We start from the raw sequence: 19,313 nt of genomic DNA on the forward strand, positions 1-19,313 counted from the left end.
AGAAAATAATATAAAAGAAAGTAGCTTTTTATTAATAAATAAAACATTACATCATGACAACAATCCTCTTAATGTCTTTTCATATAGAAAATTCATTAACTTAGATTTAAGGAAAAAACATGGATATTTTCCCCTGTTTTTAATTCTCATCAGAATCTAACCCAACTATTTAACAGAGGATTCAATCTTGAAACACAACAATTAACAAATAGGGTACTGGCCACAATCTACTTATCCCAAGTTTATTTGAAGATCTAGTTTCTCTGCCACGACAAATAGCAAATAAATCATATTTCCTGATAAATCATTGGCAATCCAATTGAATTATAGCAAAAACAGCAGACTTCCCATAGGACTAGGCACAGGTTGCTGTTACTATGAGTGATTCAACCATTGGATTTGGAGGAGTATTTTCATCAATAGGGCTTAAATGCTTCTCATTTAATCCATGAACAAAGTCCTCAAAGCATTCATCCAATGTCCGAAAAGCTTCATCAGGATACAACGTGCTCACTTCAACATCATTAGGACCATCAACTGAAAAGTTAACTTGGCAACCTTTGATGAAAATATCATGGGTGAATGATGCAACAATACTTTCGGGTATGCGATTCTCTGCGAGGAAAAGATTCAGAAGAAATGAAGAGCTTGCTAGAGTAGTAGAGAAAAAGAAGAGAGAAATTAGAGTAGAACCTGCAGCTACAGCAAGTAAATCTTCTTCTGTGACTGTAGCTCGAGGGAGTGTCTTTCCAATTTTCTTTTCCCATAAAGCTGCAAGCTCGTTCATGTTGTAAAAATTGCAGGATGGTCGGAAATGAAGAGACTTGTTCAGAGTTCTAACATCATCAACAGCTTGCATTGTAAATTTCCCAATGTCTGTCCCAGCAACGAAGTATGCTGCAACAGAGTACATATGAAAGATATTTTAAATTAAAAAGCAGTAAGAAAAAGTCTAATTGTAAGGTGAGATAAGAGCCACTCAAGACATTAATTATTTTTTTTGGTTTTTGTCTTTTTTGGTAGTTGGAAATTGGAGTTGAATCTGGACAGCCGAGCGACTCGACACACGCATTTGTCAATCCATTGAATAAAGGTGACGGGCAATATGAACTCTCTTACCTTTGGTGTTACCATCACCGTAGATTTGGAGCTTATCAAGCGGAGGACGTACATCCGAAGGGTGACAGTTGTCAAAGTAGGGCCAAGAAGCAATAGAATTGCAACAAATGTAAGTGTACGGTATACCGTACTCCTCAATAAAGCGTCTAATCTTGCGTTTCTCATCATACATTCGAAGACCTGGCTCCACTGGATCAGCCCTATCGACGTCGTGCCCAAATTCTGAAGGCAAAAATCTCTGCAGAAGCACGCACATATTTACTCATCAGGTGAAGTCCATTATTAATCGAATTTAGTAAGTTTTGTTTTTTATTCTTTATTATTATTATCAAAGTTAATTACCTTAATGGTTCCTACGGCTTTAATAGCCTGGAGTAGAGAAAGCTGGTCCAATATGCTTTCACCACCTACAGCTGATATTACCACATCAATCTTATGCTCTTTAAGTATCTCCTCCATTTTTTCCTTTTCATTTATCAACCCCTGAAATCAGAAACCAAAAACCGAAAACCCAGATTACAAAACCAAGAAACAAAATCTATGAGTGGCCATTAACGAGTAGGATCAAGACATACATGCAAGACAATGGCTCCTTTCTCCTCAAGAGATCTGAGAACTTTAGCCGCAGATGGGCATTTAGGAATGGACCGGACAAGAACATAAGTAGGTCGGCCGGAGTCTAGGCAGGCATCAGCTACAAAATGACCGATAAAACCAGTTGCTCCAGCAATGAGAACTCGACTCTTCACTGTGGGAGAGGCTGCAGGAACAGTCATGTTGCTGGTTGAAGAAAGTATGTTTTTTACGTCTCTCGAACCGAACGAAAGAGCCTACTTGCTTCTGTTTTGAGCAAGAGACTGAGGATTGTTGAAAAGGTGGGAGAACGATATTACGGGAAACAAGTTATATAAAGAGAAAGTTGCTGAGAATTCGTTGATATGTGAAGGGAAAATTGAAGATGTTTCAGTTAAGCTACCCTTCAACAGACGAATGCTCTATCTTATTTGTTTATACATATGTTTGTGTCACACCAAAAACCAGACACCAATATCTACTGTTACAATGACTTTTAGGTGAGTTTCTCCTTGAAGCTTGACTGATAGCTAGAACTTATGCAGGAAGGAAACTCCTGCTGAATGTTCCCATAACTTAATGTCATCAGTCCAGCTAACTGGGAGAAACTTTAATTAATTGAAGGCAAGGTTACATTTGAATTTGATAACCTTAATTGTGTTTGGGCGTTAATATTATAACAACCGTTTCTTATAACGCCAATCCAAAAACTCCAAAATTTATGTTAATATTTTAATTTAAACATTTAAATTTTATATAAAACTATCTAAATATTTAAATTTAAATATAATTTATTAACTTTTAAAAATTAAAATTAATAACATAGAACCAACAAAATCGATTAAGATGGTGATACTTATATATAAAATATAAAAAAATTTCTTACACTATGTCATCCAATCTAAGTGGATAGTAGAAAATTCAATCCATCAAATATGAAAATTAGATTTCATCAATATTGACCTTATCAATATTCGAAACTAGCAAGTTAAGTTCGGAATCAATTAGCATACCTTTTCAAAGCATATGAGATTTTATTAGAGTCAGTGATTACATGCCTGTAAGATTAACAGGCACGATTTATGTGATAAATAAAATATGAGTGAGTCAAACAGCAAAGTATTTATTATATATTCATTATTAATGAGTTACCTAATATATTTTTCACAAGATTTTACCATCCAATCTAATAAAATGTTACATCCCAATATGATAAGTTTATAAATACTTTTGGACCAATCACATTAAGCCACAAATTTTCGGTCCCATTGATTCACTACACACAGAGCTTTCTCCAAATCTCAATATCCACAAACCAAAAGTTTAATTCTATTAACTCTCAACCACCCAATTTGGTGAATTGTTCAAATCAAACCTTTGTCCACGTATTTTTATTTCCTTATCTCACCAAATCTTAAGTAATTAAAAAATATAAAAATTTCAAATAATATGGTACGTGTAATATTTTATTATTTTTTAAATATAAATTAATTATACATATGAAAATAATATTAATATATATTTAATTATAGTTAATTGATATATTTAATTCTAAAAGTGATAACAATCTAACTATTAAATATACGACTCCAATTTCAATAATAGATAATTTTATTTTACACAAAAAATTATGAATATTTTATAATAAATATATTATTTTTAAAAAATTTATATTTGTTATTATATTAAATTAAATATCATATTTATTATAAAATATTTATAATTATTGCTACAAAATAAAATATATCATTACTAAAAGTATGAATTAATAATTGAATTATTTATCTTTAACTTTATTTTAAAAAATTAACTAAAATTACATTTATAATGTAAGTATTAAGTCACTTTATTTGAAATTTTAAAGGTTTATATTATAATAAAAAATAATACAAATATATTATAACGACCCGAAATCGGACCGCTACCGGTGCTAGGATCCAGATTAACTTAAGGTCGTCGAGACCCGTAGCAAGTCTACTATACATTCTGTCATACCTGGTAAAACCCATACATAATCATACATTTTCATAAAAATTTTAAACTTTTCATACACCAAACTTGAACTGTGCATGCATCATAACTGTAAACATAAAATCCCCATACTAGAGCCATCATCAAATACTCTAGTTGGGTCCACATTACATACATTAAACTTGGTTCAACATATATCATCATTAAAACATTTCATAAAGAGCATGTATTAAAAAGGATTAATCATACATTAGGGTTAAGCACAATACTAATCCTCATTACATTACTACACAAGACCTTACATTACATTACATATCGTTTCATGTCTACTACTAATCTATTACATACACATAACCATAAAAATATATAAAATTTTACCCTTCTAGAAGGCTCCGATATTCAAAAAATTCTGAATTCCAACGAAGATTCCACCGCCAATCATCTTATTATAATTTTTCACACTATTCTAGCCACCAATCATCTTATTCAATTTAATTTTCATTATCCCCTAAATAGTCAATCATCTTATTCAATTTAATTATGATCATTTTTCTGAATAGTGATTAAATTAATAGAATTATTTCCTTCAGATGGACTTGCATGTGAGATCTGTCTGACCTAATTTTTCCGACCGGATTGAGACACGCAACGCGAGCCTGGTTCACCTTGAAAAGGGTATGATAGGTTTTGGATCTATTTTTTTTTTAGAGCCTAACCTTGCTTTTAAATGTAAAAAATCCGACAGTCATCATTATAGATAGTAAAAAAGAGAAATTATTTGCAAAAAGCTTGTTTACAATAAAAATTATGTGAACATGATTTCCTCTTGAAAATAATTATAAAATAAATAAAATTTTCAATATTTTAAAATTAAAAAATTATTTAAATTCAGTCCATTATAATTTAAATTATTTCAATTCAGTCCATTATAATTTTTTTGAAATGGAAATTGAAATTTAAAATATAAATAAATAAATTCTTTTATTAAAAAGTCACATAAAACTTTCTGTTTTATTTTTTGAATCTATAATAAACCGAATTATTATGGTATGCTGACGGCTTTGAAAAGTCTTGCAAGGAAACCACCAAGAAAGGAAATCAAGAGACTCCATGTCGGAATCCGACCTCGAGCAAGAGAAGATGAGGTTAGGTATATATCCTTTTTAATTTTTGCAGGTTTTCCAAACGTAACTACATTAAATGCGAATGATAGTCAAACACTTGCCGAGTAAAACAACCAACTTGTTGGATGCCACGTGAAATCAAGGCTTTCAGTTGGGTTAGAATATTGGAAATTCAAAGGTGGCTTACTCGTCATCATGATTCAAAATAATTAAAATCCTTAATCATGGGATTAGGTGGTGGAGGGAAGCTTGGATGGATGATTCTCTTGCCAAAATTAGTCATTAAGTTGCGTGAATAAAATTATTTCAATTTTATATATAAACTCAATTCGTTACTTTATTTTAAAAAATAGGTTAAAACTGAAACGTGTTAGTGTTAATGTTAGACGTTAGTGTACTGAGAAGAAATTGCGTTGAAGGATGACCAACCATTTTACTTTCATATGGTGGTGGGAAAGTAATGTATGATTATAGTAGGAATCAACAATATTCGATTTAAATTAAAAAATTGATCAAAATGAATTAATTTAAAATTTTAGTTTGACTTTTTATATATTTCAATTCAATTTAATTTTTAATTTTAAAAATTTTAGTTATTTAAATTCGATTTAATTTTGATAAAAAAAATTAAATTAAACCGATTGATGATAATAATATATTATTTTTAATAATATAAAAATTACATCATATTAAAATTAAAATATTTTAATTAAATTTTAATAAAAAATAAAAAAAATTATTAAAAATTTAAATTGATCAAATCAAATCAAATCGAACTGAATTAGATCAGTTCGATTCAATTTAATTTCTAATCAAAATCAATTTAGTTCGACTTTTATAAATATTAAAATTTCAATTTCTAATTTATTTAATTCGATTCAATTTTAAACCAAATCAGCGCATAATAACATAAAAAGTGCCTAATTCAAATACCATTATATCGTACTTTCTTAGCTTTTGGGTAAATTATATAATTTTTAAGATTTAATTAATTTGATGAATTTTATTATATATTTTGGGTCTATATAAATTAAATCTAAATTAGTATTTTTTTTAATATAAGGAGATGAAACATCGGGTTGTTGAATATAAAATTTTTAAATTAATATATTAACTTTAATTTTAAGCCCCTTAATTAAACTAAAAATAAATAAATTAACCTAAAATGATTTTAATTTCTAAAATTATTCACAGACGCTAACAATTTCTTATTTTTGATATCTTAATCATTAATATAAAATAAAAATTTGCTGAGTAAATTAATTGTAATTTAGAGAAAATGTAACCCCATTAATGTAGAGCTCACTTCCAAATTCCACAAAATTTAACAACTTTTGACATTCGCTGGGTTAGTTGATGTGCCCAAAATAGGCCCAAACCCAAACACCATGTGACTATAAATAACAAATTTTTAGATTAGTAAAAGTGGACTAGATTAAAATTAATTAATTTTATAAATAAATTTTATAGTACAATGTCTAATATAGTAATTATACATAAATAAAATTGACTAATAAATATTTTTAAATACTTATATATAACTTTATATATGTATAACCTTAATTTTGTTTAATGTGAAATTGAGATTTTATTTGATTTAAATACATTAATTTTTTTAAAAATAATTTAATTAAATTACAAAAAGTAAAATACTTACAACTTCGGAGAAGAAAAACATCGTCCAAACTCTTCAATTCATCTTATCAAAAATCAAGTCAAACTCCATCCTAGGAAGCCCAGGAGACCAGCCTAAATTGACTCGAAGTTGCCTTTGTCCCATCGGTAAACTGCATAATTGACCGTTATTCTCAAATAACCCAAAAAGTGTTCATGTAGGACTGAGTCACACTGAATCATTTTTTACAGCTAATGTGAAAAAAACTGGTCCTTTTACTATTATGATTATTTTATTTGAGAATAAAAAAAAAGGAAAAATTATTTTTTAATTTCTGAAATTTAACATAATTAATAATAATAATTCTATAATTCTATTTTGACGACCCAACACTTAATTTCTTCACTTTGAATGGAAGATAGAATGGAAGATAAAACGAGAGACTTAAGTGTTGGATTGTCAAAATAGAGAAAAAGAAGTGTCAATTACATTAAATTTCAGATATTAAAAATTAAATTTCTCAAAAACAATATTAGTAATTTTTATTTTATTTTCATTTTCTCATTTTCCTTTTTCTCATCTCGCTCACCAGTCAACGCTTAAGAATTCAAATTTCAAATAAAATTCCATTATCGCAAATAACAATTAATTATTCTAAAGGAAAGAGAGAAACCAGAATGGTTAACTAAGCGGTCAATGCCCATTTCACTGACGAATATCCTTGGGAGTTGGGAGTCCAAGAGGCCAAGCAGAGGAAAGGAAATATAATTATAAGCGATTTTGAATCTTCTATTCTTCATCAATAATCGCTTCTGTTATTCACTAATGGCTGGGTAAGAATCTCTCTAATTCTTTCCTTTTTCTCGTTCTTAGTGGACCATATAGAGAACAACTTGGAACCCCTGGCATTGTTGATCCTAATTGCTCAGTTGGGTTTCTGTTAGTCTAATAAGTAATGACACAATGGTATTTTCTTGTTACTCTTTGATGTTGAGCTGTTATTGGCTTGAAAGATGATTTGGGTATTGAAGCATGCAACTGCTGTTGTTAATAACTTATATATATATATATAGTGATGATTAGGTAATTTCTGGAAAGGGTAGCTGCTAAATATGTGACATGGAGAAAGGTACTAGTTTTTGCTAGCTAGGTTCCAAGGACTGAATATTACAGCATTTGAGGCTGCCTTAACTCTTTTAACTTAACCTAGGAGAGAACTACCCTTTAATGTTGAACGATTCTGGTTGGGGTATCTGCGCAAGAAGCACTTTGACTTTTTGGTATGTAGTGACTATTACGCTGTTTAGTTGACTGTTTGTTGTGCAATGGGTATCATGTTAATTGGGTTTCCATTCTCATTGAAGGAGGTTAGATGTTAGGAAGAGTTGTATTTTGGAAATTCCAAAATCAGAACAGATTATGCCCGCTTGCCTCTGTTGTATTGAGAATGCTCGAAATGTTATAAGCTCTAGTCATGAGTTTAAGGCAACTTTAATAATTGAATGTAAAAAATCAAACTCATAACTTTGGATAAAAAGAGTGTGAATGTGGTTAGAGTCAGTGGTGCAAGAAACAAATATTTCTACATGGTTACCATTACTTTATAATATCCTTTGCCTTTTCATTTAAGAATTTAAATACATTTGAAGTATAGTAGTTTCAGTTCATACTCAATGGAACTCGTGTATGAGCTTTGTTAGTGGCCATTGCCCTTTGTACATAGTTCGTAAGGGTTCTGAATCAAATTGAGGGACCATATTGTACTGTAGTGGAACCAAAAGACTTATTGTAAGAACAAAACTGAACTTATGCTTGTTGTTTTCACTCAATTTTGATTTGAGTTGTGGTATTTAATCAAGAAGAAATTAAAACCAAACCAAAATCATACCGGACTAGAACTCAACTGAAGAAAATTTTTTTATACAAATGTCCTTTAGATATAATAAAATTATATATTTTAATATATAATTAAGATTCTAATGTGTATAACAAATAATCTAACTTTGTCTCTAAACTATATAATTCAATATCATATTTGTTTTTCTATCTTATAGTCCTTGATTATATGGCTAAATACACGTTATTCATATAGTACACTTGCTAATTGAGTATTTTATGTACCTTTTAATTAAAAACTTTATAATTGAAACCAAAACTGCAAACAAAATAGAAGCAAAACTAGAATTGAAACTCTGGAACTTAAGTTTGGTTCCTAAAAGAAGGAATTGAAGATTTGGTTCTGTTATTAATTCTTAGATAGAACTGTACTGGGGCCAGAAAAAATCACCTCTAGCCCCTGTATTCTTAGACAGAACCGCAAATTAAGTTTGGTTCCTAAAATTAACTATCTTAGATGGTCATAGGTTTTGAATATCTGAGTATATGGATCATGTATTTGGTGCTTCAGCTGTTTTCTCTTCTATTTTTCCCATAGATTGCTGATTTTGTTGTATAATTTTGTAGGCCATCATGGATAGTGGATGGTCATAGATTTGCAACCAAAATCAAGAGTGCATCTAATCCTGAAAGGGTGATATGGGAGAGCAATCCATCAAAAGCTTGTCCAAAGTGCCAACATGTTATTGACAACAGCGACGTAACCTCTCCTATATATCTGTTCTATTTCACTTATTGTTTACATATATTTGATTCATTTATCTAGGGGTTGGAGCTTCTTTTGATGCTACAGTTATGCCAGCCAATTCTTTGCGAAATCAGCTTCAGATCTGAGTTCTATTCTTTCTGGTATTAGTACAAGTATTATGACTAGGAAGTGTATGTTGATGACTCTATTATTAATAATTGAGAACTTACTAAAATATTGCTAGGTGAGAAATGTTCATCTCAATATCAAATTGATGATTTACTGCATTTGGGTGATGCACAGCATAAGCACTGCCTGTAGCATTATAAATTTGAAAGGATATATAAACTTCTTGTTGCCCTTTTGGCATTTATCCTGCATGTTGGCCACAACTATCTGATAAAAATAAAATAAAAACTATCTTTAGCCATTTCCCAATTCCTCTTTCATTAATTTGTCATCCTCTTCTCGAGTTTTTTGTCATTTCCTTTTGTCATCCTTCTCTCGAGTTTTTTGTCATTTCCCCTTCTCTTCTTCTTCTTCTTCTCTCTCTCTCTCTCTCTCTCTTCATATGGAGCATTTGCTGCCCTTGTACTTATGAATAGGTTAATTCCTAATGATTCTCACGATTCCTTTGATTCACATGACTCTTGTCCAGTTCTTGGCTACGCACGGTTCACCTATTGATTTGTTCCATTAGACTAATAATTTGATATGAATTTAGCAATTCATATCGTGAATCATACAATTCTAACAACACTGATTGGGAATCATATGCCTAGGCATCACACTTCTTATAGAGCAATTCCAAAAGGTATAATTCATAAACTAAATGCTATCTTAGTATTTCAAAGAACATACTTTGTTAATAAGTTTGCTATTTTGGTAGAACATAATGTTGCACAGTGAACTACAATGACATGATCTTCTTATTCATTGTTCTATCGCATGCTTCATTCAATTACATTCTATTGCAACTTAATAATAATTTACTGTATTTTTTTTTAGGCCAATAGATAGGTATTCCATTTCACTAGGCACACATGACAGCATGGAAGTAGCTTGATACAGAGGAAGCTAACTCCCATAAAGTTATGTTGTATAAGGATTCTAGATGCCACCAGCTTAGTACATGATATGTATTGCACTTCATCCTGTGTGCTTCTAAAAGATGCATATCAAGTTTTTTGTTGTTAATTTCACACCTTCTTAAAGTGGCATAGATTTAAATGTTTACCTGAGCCTTCATATGTATTTGCAATATGGTCCTTGAAGAATAATTTTATGCAATTATGGACTCTGACACTAAAAATTATGATGATTTATCCCTTCTCGTTAATTCAAACTATGTTTTGATCCTAAATTTATGCATAGAAAGTTTAATGGTGTAAGATTATTAAACTTTAGAAAATGACTTTATTTTGAAAAGACCAAGTCATTTTCCTTAAAATTCCTTTTGACTAGGAAAATTTTTTTCCATTGACCAATTTTTTTGAGTATCCCAAATGTCAAAAACGATGAAAAGTATTTCCTTGGAAAGTATTCTCCATGAAACAAACAGAACCTTGTTTTGAAACATCATTATAGCATCACTAAGTATTTAAAAACCTTCCTGTATGTAGGCTACCCAAAAGTGGCCTGGATTACCCAGAGGGGTGAAATTTGATCCAACTGATCAAGAAATTATTTGGCATTTACTTGCAAAAGTTGGTGGGGAAGGTTTAAAACCCCACCCTTTTGTTGATGAATTTATTCCTACGGTTAACAAGGATGATGGAATCTGTTATGCCCATCCTCAGAATCTACCAAGTAAGAGTCAAGTGTTCAACTGGATCTGATAATTTATAGCTAATCATCTTTAATTGATATTAATAAAAATTTGTTATTTTAGGTGTTAGGCAAGATGGAAGTGTATCTCACTTTTTTCATAGAGCAATCAAGGCTTATAATACAGGGACTCGAAAGCGTCGCAAAATTCAGGGTGATGATTTTGGTGATGTCCACTGGCACAAAACTGGCAGGACTAAACCAGTGATATTGGATGGAGTCCAGAGGGGCTGCAAGAAAATTATGGTTCTTTATATGACTGCAGTTAAGGGTGGCAAAGCAGAGAAAACTAATTGGGTGATGCATCAATATCACCTGGGAACAGGTGAGGATGAGAGAGAAGGGGAATATGTGGTTTCAAAAATATTTTATCAGCAGCAACAGACTAACAAGGTTGACAAAGTTGAAGATGATTCACTCGAAAATATTGATATTATGATTGCAAAAGCAGATCCAGTAACTCCCAAGTCTGTGACACCTGTACCTCCTCGCACGGAAAGGCGAATTCCAGATTTTTATTTGGGAGAAGAGTCTACTGATATTAATGATTGCATACACCCCTGTACTCAGGTAAAAAGCCTCCACTGATTCTCTTTTATTTCCACCCTAGATGCCCAAAGATATAGTTGTATTCTTTTATATAAATTTATATTTTGATAAGAATTATTGCAAAAAAAGGGAGATAATTATTTGTGTAGTTTGTCCAGTATTCTCCTAAGCATGTAGAAGTTCAGACAGAACCTGAATCTGAATACCCCAATAATGATGCCCAGTTCAAGATGGAAAATCTTTCCAAAGAAACGGTGGATAATAGTGATAATGACATCGAGGAAGTACCAAATTGTTGGGACAGCGAGTTGCAGGGTCTGTTGGATTCACAACAGCTAGTGGAAGGGCTATCTTTGTGTGATGAGCTCCTTCAAAGCCAATCTCCTAACAGGTATGGAAATGGAAATGAAAGAGCCAATGAGAAGCCCTGCCTTTCTGATTATGCCCAGTTAGGGCCAGAGCATTTAAAGAAGGATCTTGAGGAGTGCCAAAATCTGGTCCTTGATCCAGCTAACATAGAACTTGATACACCTCCAGAGTTCAGACTGAGTCAGCTTGTATGTCGTTTACTCCACCTTTTGGTTTTGATTTCTGCATTAGACATTGTCTGTTTTTGCTTCTTTATCTTCAATAATGATAATTGACTCGATGCATTTGCAGGAATTTGGATCACAGGAAAGCTTTCTTGCATGGGGTGGGGGTAAGGTGATAGATTAAGAATAGTTTGGGTATCTTCATCCCCATAGCATAACAGAAAACATCAATGTGTGCATGTCTATTTTTGATATACTTCACGGGTTCAGTTTAAACCCTATTGTTTTGCTGGATAAGTTGATCTGTAAATCATGATGGTGAAGGTTTAGGGTTCTAACAACCTAAGGTGTAATTATGCTTATGTAATCAAAGTTATGGTCTATTTCTGTCCTGAGACTTAGAAACAAAAATTCAGGAGTCTCCTCACTGATTTTGTTAATGGTTCCACTGCATATTTCTAATGGATTTCAGGTGCATAAGAAACTTAAACATCGATGCACCAGTAGTATCCTATGGATGATTTTGGTTGTTTCAGTCTTGCTAATGTCTCTAGTTGACAGGATCATCTTGCATTTTTGTTTGTGGCATTTCTAAATCTAGGAAGGAGCTTAATCGTCATATTCTGATTAGACATTACTCGAATTATATTTGTTTGCAATCAGATGCTTTACTCCCTATTTTATGATTGATATATATATATATATTATCAATTTTGATCTTTGATCAGTTCTGTTTAAAAGGATTTAAATTATGCATGATTTTATATTTTTTTTACAAAAGGAATTGTCAAATGAATCATTAATAATAAAGTTTAAAATTAAAGATATTGGATTATTATGTAGTATAATCTTCCATGCTTTACTTGCACTCCTCCCAAGCATTGTCTAAACTCTAAAGTTTCAACATTATCTTTTGGGCTAAGGCTTCAAAACCTACGAACCATTTGGGTGCATGGATTCGAACAAATTGAAGAACATTTCGGCCCATGGATTCGAACAACATCAGCAAAATTATACCGTCTGGGTCTTGATGAGCAATCTGATAAGGCATTTGGGTGGTAGCTAGTTGGACAATATATAGTGTTTTTTTATCTTTTAATCTCCATTACTTGTAAAGTAAGAATACCGTGTGGACCAACAAATTATTAGAAGAATCCATGGAGTGTCAACACCAAGGCATAAATGGATGAGTCAATTTAGGGGGGGGAGGGGGACAGAGAGAGTTGGGGCACTAAGAACCAACATTCAAGAGCTTGTGGAGCATCAAAGATTGTAGAAGAAAATGGAGGCCAAGCCCCATTTTGCTTTGAAACAGGTCCCAAGTTTTCGTTGGGTGCTCTGTACTTGAACAGCATGATTGGTTGTGGGGAAAGCAGGAACGTCTAGTAACTCAGCTTGGCTGGCACCATGGCAGCATTTTGTTGGGAAGTAACCTTAGCTGTTTAAGTGGGGACTTGAGTGACTTGTTGGTGTTCGAAACAAAGCCTGACAAAAAATTTCCAAGGCAAAGCTATTCAGGACTAGGTAATTGGTGTGTCTAAAAGAATTCAATGCCTAGATTTAGAACCCCTCCTCCCCCTTCCCTTTTTCTTCCTCCAACTTTTCTTTTTTCTTTTTTTAATTTGTCCCTTGTGTCTTTCTCCTGTATAAAGGCATTGTTGCAATTAAAGAACAGACAGATAGGTCCTCAACACCCTGGATAGTTTGGCTCTAACCAAAAGACTATAAATTTCAATAGAAGACCATTTCAAACAATTGATGCAGAACATTTATAATAGCTTCGAATATTGTGATTATATATATAATTAAATACCCAACAGCAACTGTCTATATCTACTCATAATAATTGAATTAAATTATATCTAATAATTTGAAATACTGGTATATATGAAGCAATCTCCCTCAGAAAAGCAAACAAGGAACCAACCTTCTTAATTATATTTAAAAAATTAGAAACAGGAACAGACAGCAATTACATCAGACCCCTGCTAGCAAACGACTGGTCGTCCTTTGAATGCTTCTTGTCTGCAGTTGAAATGTGAAGGTTGCGTCTTTCCATTACCAAATACAACTTATCATTTTCATGTTAGAAACCTTATCTATAATGTGTGGTTTTTTAAAAATTTCACGAGGAAACGTGTGCTTTGTTCTTGCTCACAACCAATTATCTATAAATCAATAATAATATGTTTAGTATAACCTAATAAATTGTGATTAATATGATTAAATATTTTAGTAGAATTTATTAAAATAAAATTTTAATTATATTATAAAGTACTTTGTATAGTGCTGAATTTCTTTGGAAATATATTCTTGTATTAATTTTTTTTTTAAAGAAGTTACTTTTCACTGTTCGTTTATTTTATCGTTTAGCGTCCTTTTTATTGGGAATGGGATGTTCAATCCAACGGCAGAAAAGCTATTTGCATAAACCCTATTCTTCCACCACTAAATAAAAATTGACAAAGGAATTTAAAAAATAGACTAACTACTTAGTTAGTATTAGGTATAGGTCAACGAACAATTGAATAGAATGAATTGCTGTGTGCCGAAAACGACTTGTAGTCTAAATTTTCATGAATTTCATAATATTTAATTAATTTATATCAAATGGTATATGAATCAAATTTCTGTAATCTTGAATTTTATTTCCTGTATAATTGCTGCCGAAGAAAAATTCAAATCTCACACCTCCCAGTATTGAAAAAGAAAATTATATAAACCAAATTCAACAAAAAAGTTTTGGGTTTGAATCCGATTGAAATTTTTTATCAAAAATATTACAAAATTTTAATTTAATTACTTTATTTTTTGTTAGTCCACTTTATTTGCAATGAAATAATATAGTTTTTTAATTTAAAAAATAATTATTTTAAAAGAAATAGAAATAATGTATAAAAAAATAAATATACAAATTGCTAATTGATTTGTAGTTTTCAAATTGGAAAGCTTAGATGGATAAGATGTGGATGAGATAGGAAGAAAGCAGAAACGTTTCATATTCAAGAGAATACAATAATTGAGAGAGAGGAGGAGGAAGAAGAAGAAATAAAGGGGTCCCCTCTCCTCTCCTCTTCTCTCCCATGAGGATATTAATTATTATTTAGGGTTGATGGAAAAAGAATCAGACATGTATGGTGGTGGTGGGGTTTCGGAATAGGAGGCGCACGTGGGCTTCTTAAAAGCTGCTATTTTGACCAATCACCTTCTTCTCCATCTCTCTCTTTCTCTCGCCCTTTGGACTTAGGACTACACACACTGAAATGTGCCACCCTTCCTATGTGGCCGACAGCAGAATTTTAGATTTGCCAAATTCAGCTGACATTAACTGCCCCACCTCTGCAACTTCACCTAATCTTCCTCTTCTCTTCCTAATTACTTCTTCCCTTCATATCAAGTTACAGACATCATTCATTAATGGCTACCCATCACAGAAACAACTGATCAAGTTCCATCCATGTTGGAATTAATCTTCTAATCCAGACATCAAATAATTTTGTAACATGCTTGAAAATTGACGTCGTTCATGAAGAAAACCAAGCATTCCAAAGTTTATATTTTTTTTTCTTCTGTATTTTTTTCTGACACACACACGTACATCTAATATATGCAGAAGTGCAGGCTTATGTAGAACTGAGAATATTGAGCAAATCCAAGACCTGCATACAAAAGAAGTAAACAACAAACAAAAAGTCACTTCTTTCTTTCTTTCTTTTCTTTCTTTTCTTTCTTTCTTTCTCCTCTCTTGCGTGCAAGAAGAAACAAAAGGGGATACTATTAAAAGACATGCAGCGTCATCTTTTCACCGTACACGTGGCGCACGTGAATATGGGTTGTAACCCAATAATTCGATCAGCCCCACAAAGGTGAGTCACCGAGTTTTGACCACAATGCCTCTGCCAACAGCTAAAAGATGATCCAAAAGGGCAGAGCCTGTGTTTGGAATATGCATGCTTAGTTTGAAATCCAATATGTTTAGTTAGAACTGAAACCATTTAATAATTCAATCTAATGTTGTTTGGTTGTAGACAACAAAATCAAAGCAAGATTAAGATGTGGACCAGTGAACAGACTCTAATGCAGCTTAGAATTATATAATCTAAGTTTATTAAAGTACTTAAATTTGTAGGATAAATCAAGGGTTATCATCAGAAACTGCTAAATTATAACAGACAAAGGAATCAAAATAAGGAAATTGAAACTTTAGATTCAACTTTTGGCCACAAGCAAAGTCAGATGCAACATTAAACGTTATCAATTAAGCCACTTTTTGGACTCTCTCTTTTGATGTGGAAGGTGGGGATTAAAAAAAGCAAATACTTTGAAGATTAAATAGTATAAATATATAAATTTGTATTAAAAATCATCAAAGCTAAACACCATACTTCAAATGATTAATGGCCCTACGTTATGATCATAAGGGTCAGTGTATAGGACTAATACTGCTGACTCTATCCCAGTTTGCGCCCTTTATTTTGGCCCTTTTCTTACTTTATTAGACTACACCTACCTACTTATAATATATATACCTAAAATTATCTCATGAATATAATTTTTTTTTAATAATTAATTACATGTTGAATAGCACAGATTGAGGACAAACCCATGAAAATTACACTATGTTGTTATGACTTTAGTCTTAAAACTTCTTCTCACATGAAAAAGTAATACCAATCAAGTAGTTAAATGTACACAAGTAGCTAAGTTAATAGCTTAGTTTCATGTCAATTACTAGGCTTAGGCACTTACTTGAAAAAGAAAAAGGAAGGAAAAATATTCAGGAGAAAGGCTTCGTAATTGAGGGGCATGGAGTTTGTTGAAACTGTCAAGTTTATGCATATGTTTGTGATTCTAACATGAACTGCTTGAATCTGACACAGCTGTTTACATCTATATCATGGTAAAAAAGGAAGTAGAGAACAGTACAACTTCTGGGTCATAGTCTAATTTTGGCTTGAAATTTTATCATATCAGCTCCATTTCTGAACCTCTTTTGGTATGTTATATATGAACCTGTGTGTGTCTCTGAAGCCTGAAATGATTCAGGTAAAACATTCAAAGAAGACACTGACAGCCTGCTTGTGGTGGATGTTCTGGTCCAAAATGATGGCTTAATAATTAGGAGGAAAAAAAAAAGAGAAGAATATATTATCAGAATCAGAACAGTAGCCTTGTTCACCATGGAAAAAATATATGAAAAGAAAGAAGAATTAATCAGTACAGCAATTCAACAAAGAAAATCTATAGAAGTAGTTCTAATTAATTAATTTAATTAATAATATCCGATGTGTATACAAATTATAAGGGAAACATAACAAAATTTGTTGAGAATATAGCTCCGATAACATTATGGATAATCCTGCCGCCGATATTTACACTACTGACTACTCCACCGAGAAAAAGGAAGAAGAGAAATGGCGTATCTTCTTCCACGGCCGGCTAGCTAGTCATGCCAACAGAGGAGCATAACCACACATCTCCTTATAATATAAAGCCTAGCTCTTTGCTCTCTAAGAGCAGCTCCGAGACCTCTGCTAGAAATCCTTCTCTTTGAGCCTCCCATGGAAGTACTGCTCATCTTCATCTTCACTGATCAAACTGCTGCTTTTTTTCTTTTTCTTTTTTTCAAGTGGAGATTTCTTTTAGGTGGGTTTTTGGTGTACTTGTAATTAATGGAGAGTTGGGTTTGAAATGGAATGAGAATGGAGGAAGAGAAGAGGGTGTTATATAGGAAGGAGAGAGTGGTCCATGGCTGACGTTGGTCTAGTAAAGAGCCAACGATGGGGCATGAAAGGGCGTGCAGTGTCCCTTAACCCACCAGACAATGCCTTCTGGGTCCACTTTCCCACTTGGGTACCATACCCCTAGGCTGTGCAAAAATTCATTAATTTTTGGGTAACGTTTTACATTTGTCTCTCCATCTATGCTTTTCCATGGAGCGACAGTGGAATTAATTTGACCTATTTAGATTATTAATTAAATAGTGAAAAGTGTAGCAATACAATTATATATGGCAGACTTTGTTGTAATTACCAAATTACAACAACAAAAAGAAATGGAAAAGGTTTTGAAGTTGATGGTATGTTTTCATAGTAAAAGAAAGATAGATGTGTATTTAATTACCCAGGAAAGTAATTCTAATGAAGAGAAGTGAATGAATTTGGTTCACAGGGAATCATTATCCTGGAGAAAAGAATCAGGAAGAAACAAGCTGCATTTCTTGCTAACCCTCTCGTCATCTATATCCCAATTCTTGCAGGCAATGCATCAATAATCACCCGCCAGCACAACGGGTCGGCCATTACTTCAATAAGATGACAAAATTCTTTAGTTTTTATGGCCAACCTTTCAATCTTTAGATGATGTGAATTTTTGGTTGGTGATGATAGATGAAGAATCATCCTCCCTTCTCTTTCTTTTGTGCTTTTGTTTGATATTTGTTGGATCCACCTAAACAGCCATTACAGGATTAGATGCCTGAGGTCACTAGTGAGTCTTTACCATTTTCCCCCATATGTAGTAGGGTAAAGTACGATACAAAAAATACTATCTGGTCGGTTGAATCCTACGTAAGAATGCATATAGATTAACTAACTTTTGCATGTTTATTGTTATGTATGAGCTCATCATCTTAATCATTCATTTGATCCCTAATTTTAATTAATACCATAATTATCATGTAGGGACGTGGCCACCAAATGCCAAGAGTGCTGTTGTCACAATCAATTAATGCTATAATAAATAATAAATTTATTTTTGTCTTTTGAATTTGGTTATCCAAACGTTAGTTTAGACATTTCTTGCATAATTTGCAGGCATAAGGTTTCATGTATATTTATTTTGAAAGAGAATTGAAATCATGATATGTGCAATGTGAAGTTGGCAACCGATGAGAATAAGATCCCACCGACGTTTTAACTCTTGAGATTTGCTGGGAATTTGAATCCAATTCTCATCTGGCATTTAACCCACTTCTTAATAATTACTTGAAAGACCTACCTTGCTCTTGAAAATATTTCCCATAATCAGCATCTGCCTATCTAAATCACTTGATTCCATTTTGCAATCGGAATAAGTTAAACTAAATCAAAAGAGACATGCAAAATCTCCACAAGAATCCTTTAAATTACCTATGCAACAGAAGAAGAACAAAAAAGTTGGTACTTAGTCAAGGAAAGTGAAATTTCAAAGCCGATGACCAAGATTCCACAATATTTTTACATTATCAATCTGAATAAATTTAATGCAACAGCTCAAAACCCAACTTAACGATAGATTAATTAATTTGTATATAATATTAAAATTATACTTAACCAAAAAGCAATGCACTACTTGCTTTGGTCTCGTGTTCCTCCCATTTCACAAAGGACACCAACTTCCATTAACCCTAATTCCACTAATCAATATTCTAATCTCTC

General features: G+C 32.2%; 3 protein-coding genes across 5 annotated transcripts; 1 reads left to right on the forward strand and 2 right to left on the reverse strand.

The window, feature by feature from the left end:
• Nucleotides 1-11: 11 nt before the first annotated feature.
• Nucleotides 12-2,098, reverse strand: LOC110630746 (leucoanthocyanidin reductase). The gene is made up of 5 exons (XM_021778305.2): nucleotides 1,695-2,098; nucleotides 1,462-1,602; nucleotides 1,120-1,357; nucleotides 694-897; nucleotides 12-615 (listed from the first exon to the last, which is right to left on the reverse strand). The coding sequence occupies exons 1-5, from the start codon at nucleotides 1,893-1,895 to the stop codon at nucleotides 356-358; spliced, it is 1,044 nt and encodes a 347-aa protein (XP_021633997.1). The 5' UTR covers nucleotides 1,896-2,098; the 3' UTR covers nucleotides 12-355.
• Nucleotides 2,099-7,024: 4,926 nt separating this feature from the next.
• Nucleotides 7,025-12,437, forward strand: LOC110630749 (SUPPRESSOR OF GAMMA RESPONSE 1). 3 transcript variants are annotated; one of them, XM_021778312.2, is made up of 6 exons: nucleotides 7,025-7,235; nucleotides 8,866-8,998; nucleotides 10,609-10,795; nucleotides 10,878-11,383; nucleotides 11,587-11,919; nucleotides 12,023-12,437. In XM_021778312.2, exons 1-6 carry the CDS (start codon nucleotides 7,228-7,230, stop codon nucleotides 12,077-12,079), a joined length of 1,224 nt encoding a protein of 407 aa, XP_021634004.1. In that variant the 5' UTR covers nucleotides 7,025-7,227; the 3' UTR covers nucleotides 12,080-12,437. The 3 variants fall into 3 exon arrangements, with proteins under 3 accessions (XP_021634004.1, XP_021634002.1, XP_021634003.1); XM_021778310.2 differs by having other exon boundaries at nucleotides 7,028-7,235; nucleotides 11,512-11,919; XM_021778311.2 differs by having other exon boundaries at nucleotides 7,030-7,235; nucleotides 11,521-11,919.
• Nucleotides 12,438-17,137: 4,700 nt separating this feature from the next.
• LOC110631201 (small polypeptide DEVIL 4) lies at nucleotides 17,138-17,608 on the reverse strand. Its single transcript, XM_021778943.2, has one exon. The coding sequence runs from the start codon at nucleotides 17,477-17,479 to the stop codon at nucleotides 17,339-17,341; it is 141 nt and encodes a 46-aa protein (XP_021634635.1). The 5' UTR covers nucleotides 17,480-17,608; the 3' UTR covers nucleotides 17,138-17,338.
• Between the last annotated feature and the right edge of the window lie 1,705 nt (nucleotides 17,609-19,313).

The sequence above is a fragment of the Manihot esculenta genome, chromosome 14 (genome assembly GCF_001659605.2).
Source record: "Manihot esculenta cultivar AM560-2 chromosome 14, M.esculenta_v8, whole genome shotgun sequence".
Classification (NCBI taxonomy): Eukaryota; Viridiplantae; Streptophyta; class Magnoliopsida; order Malpighiales; family Euphorbiaceae; genus Manihot; species Manihot esculenta.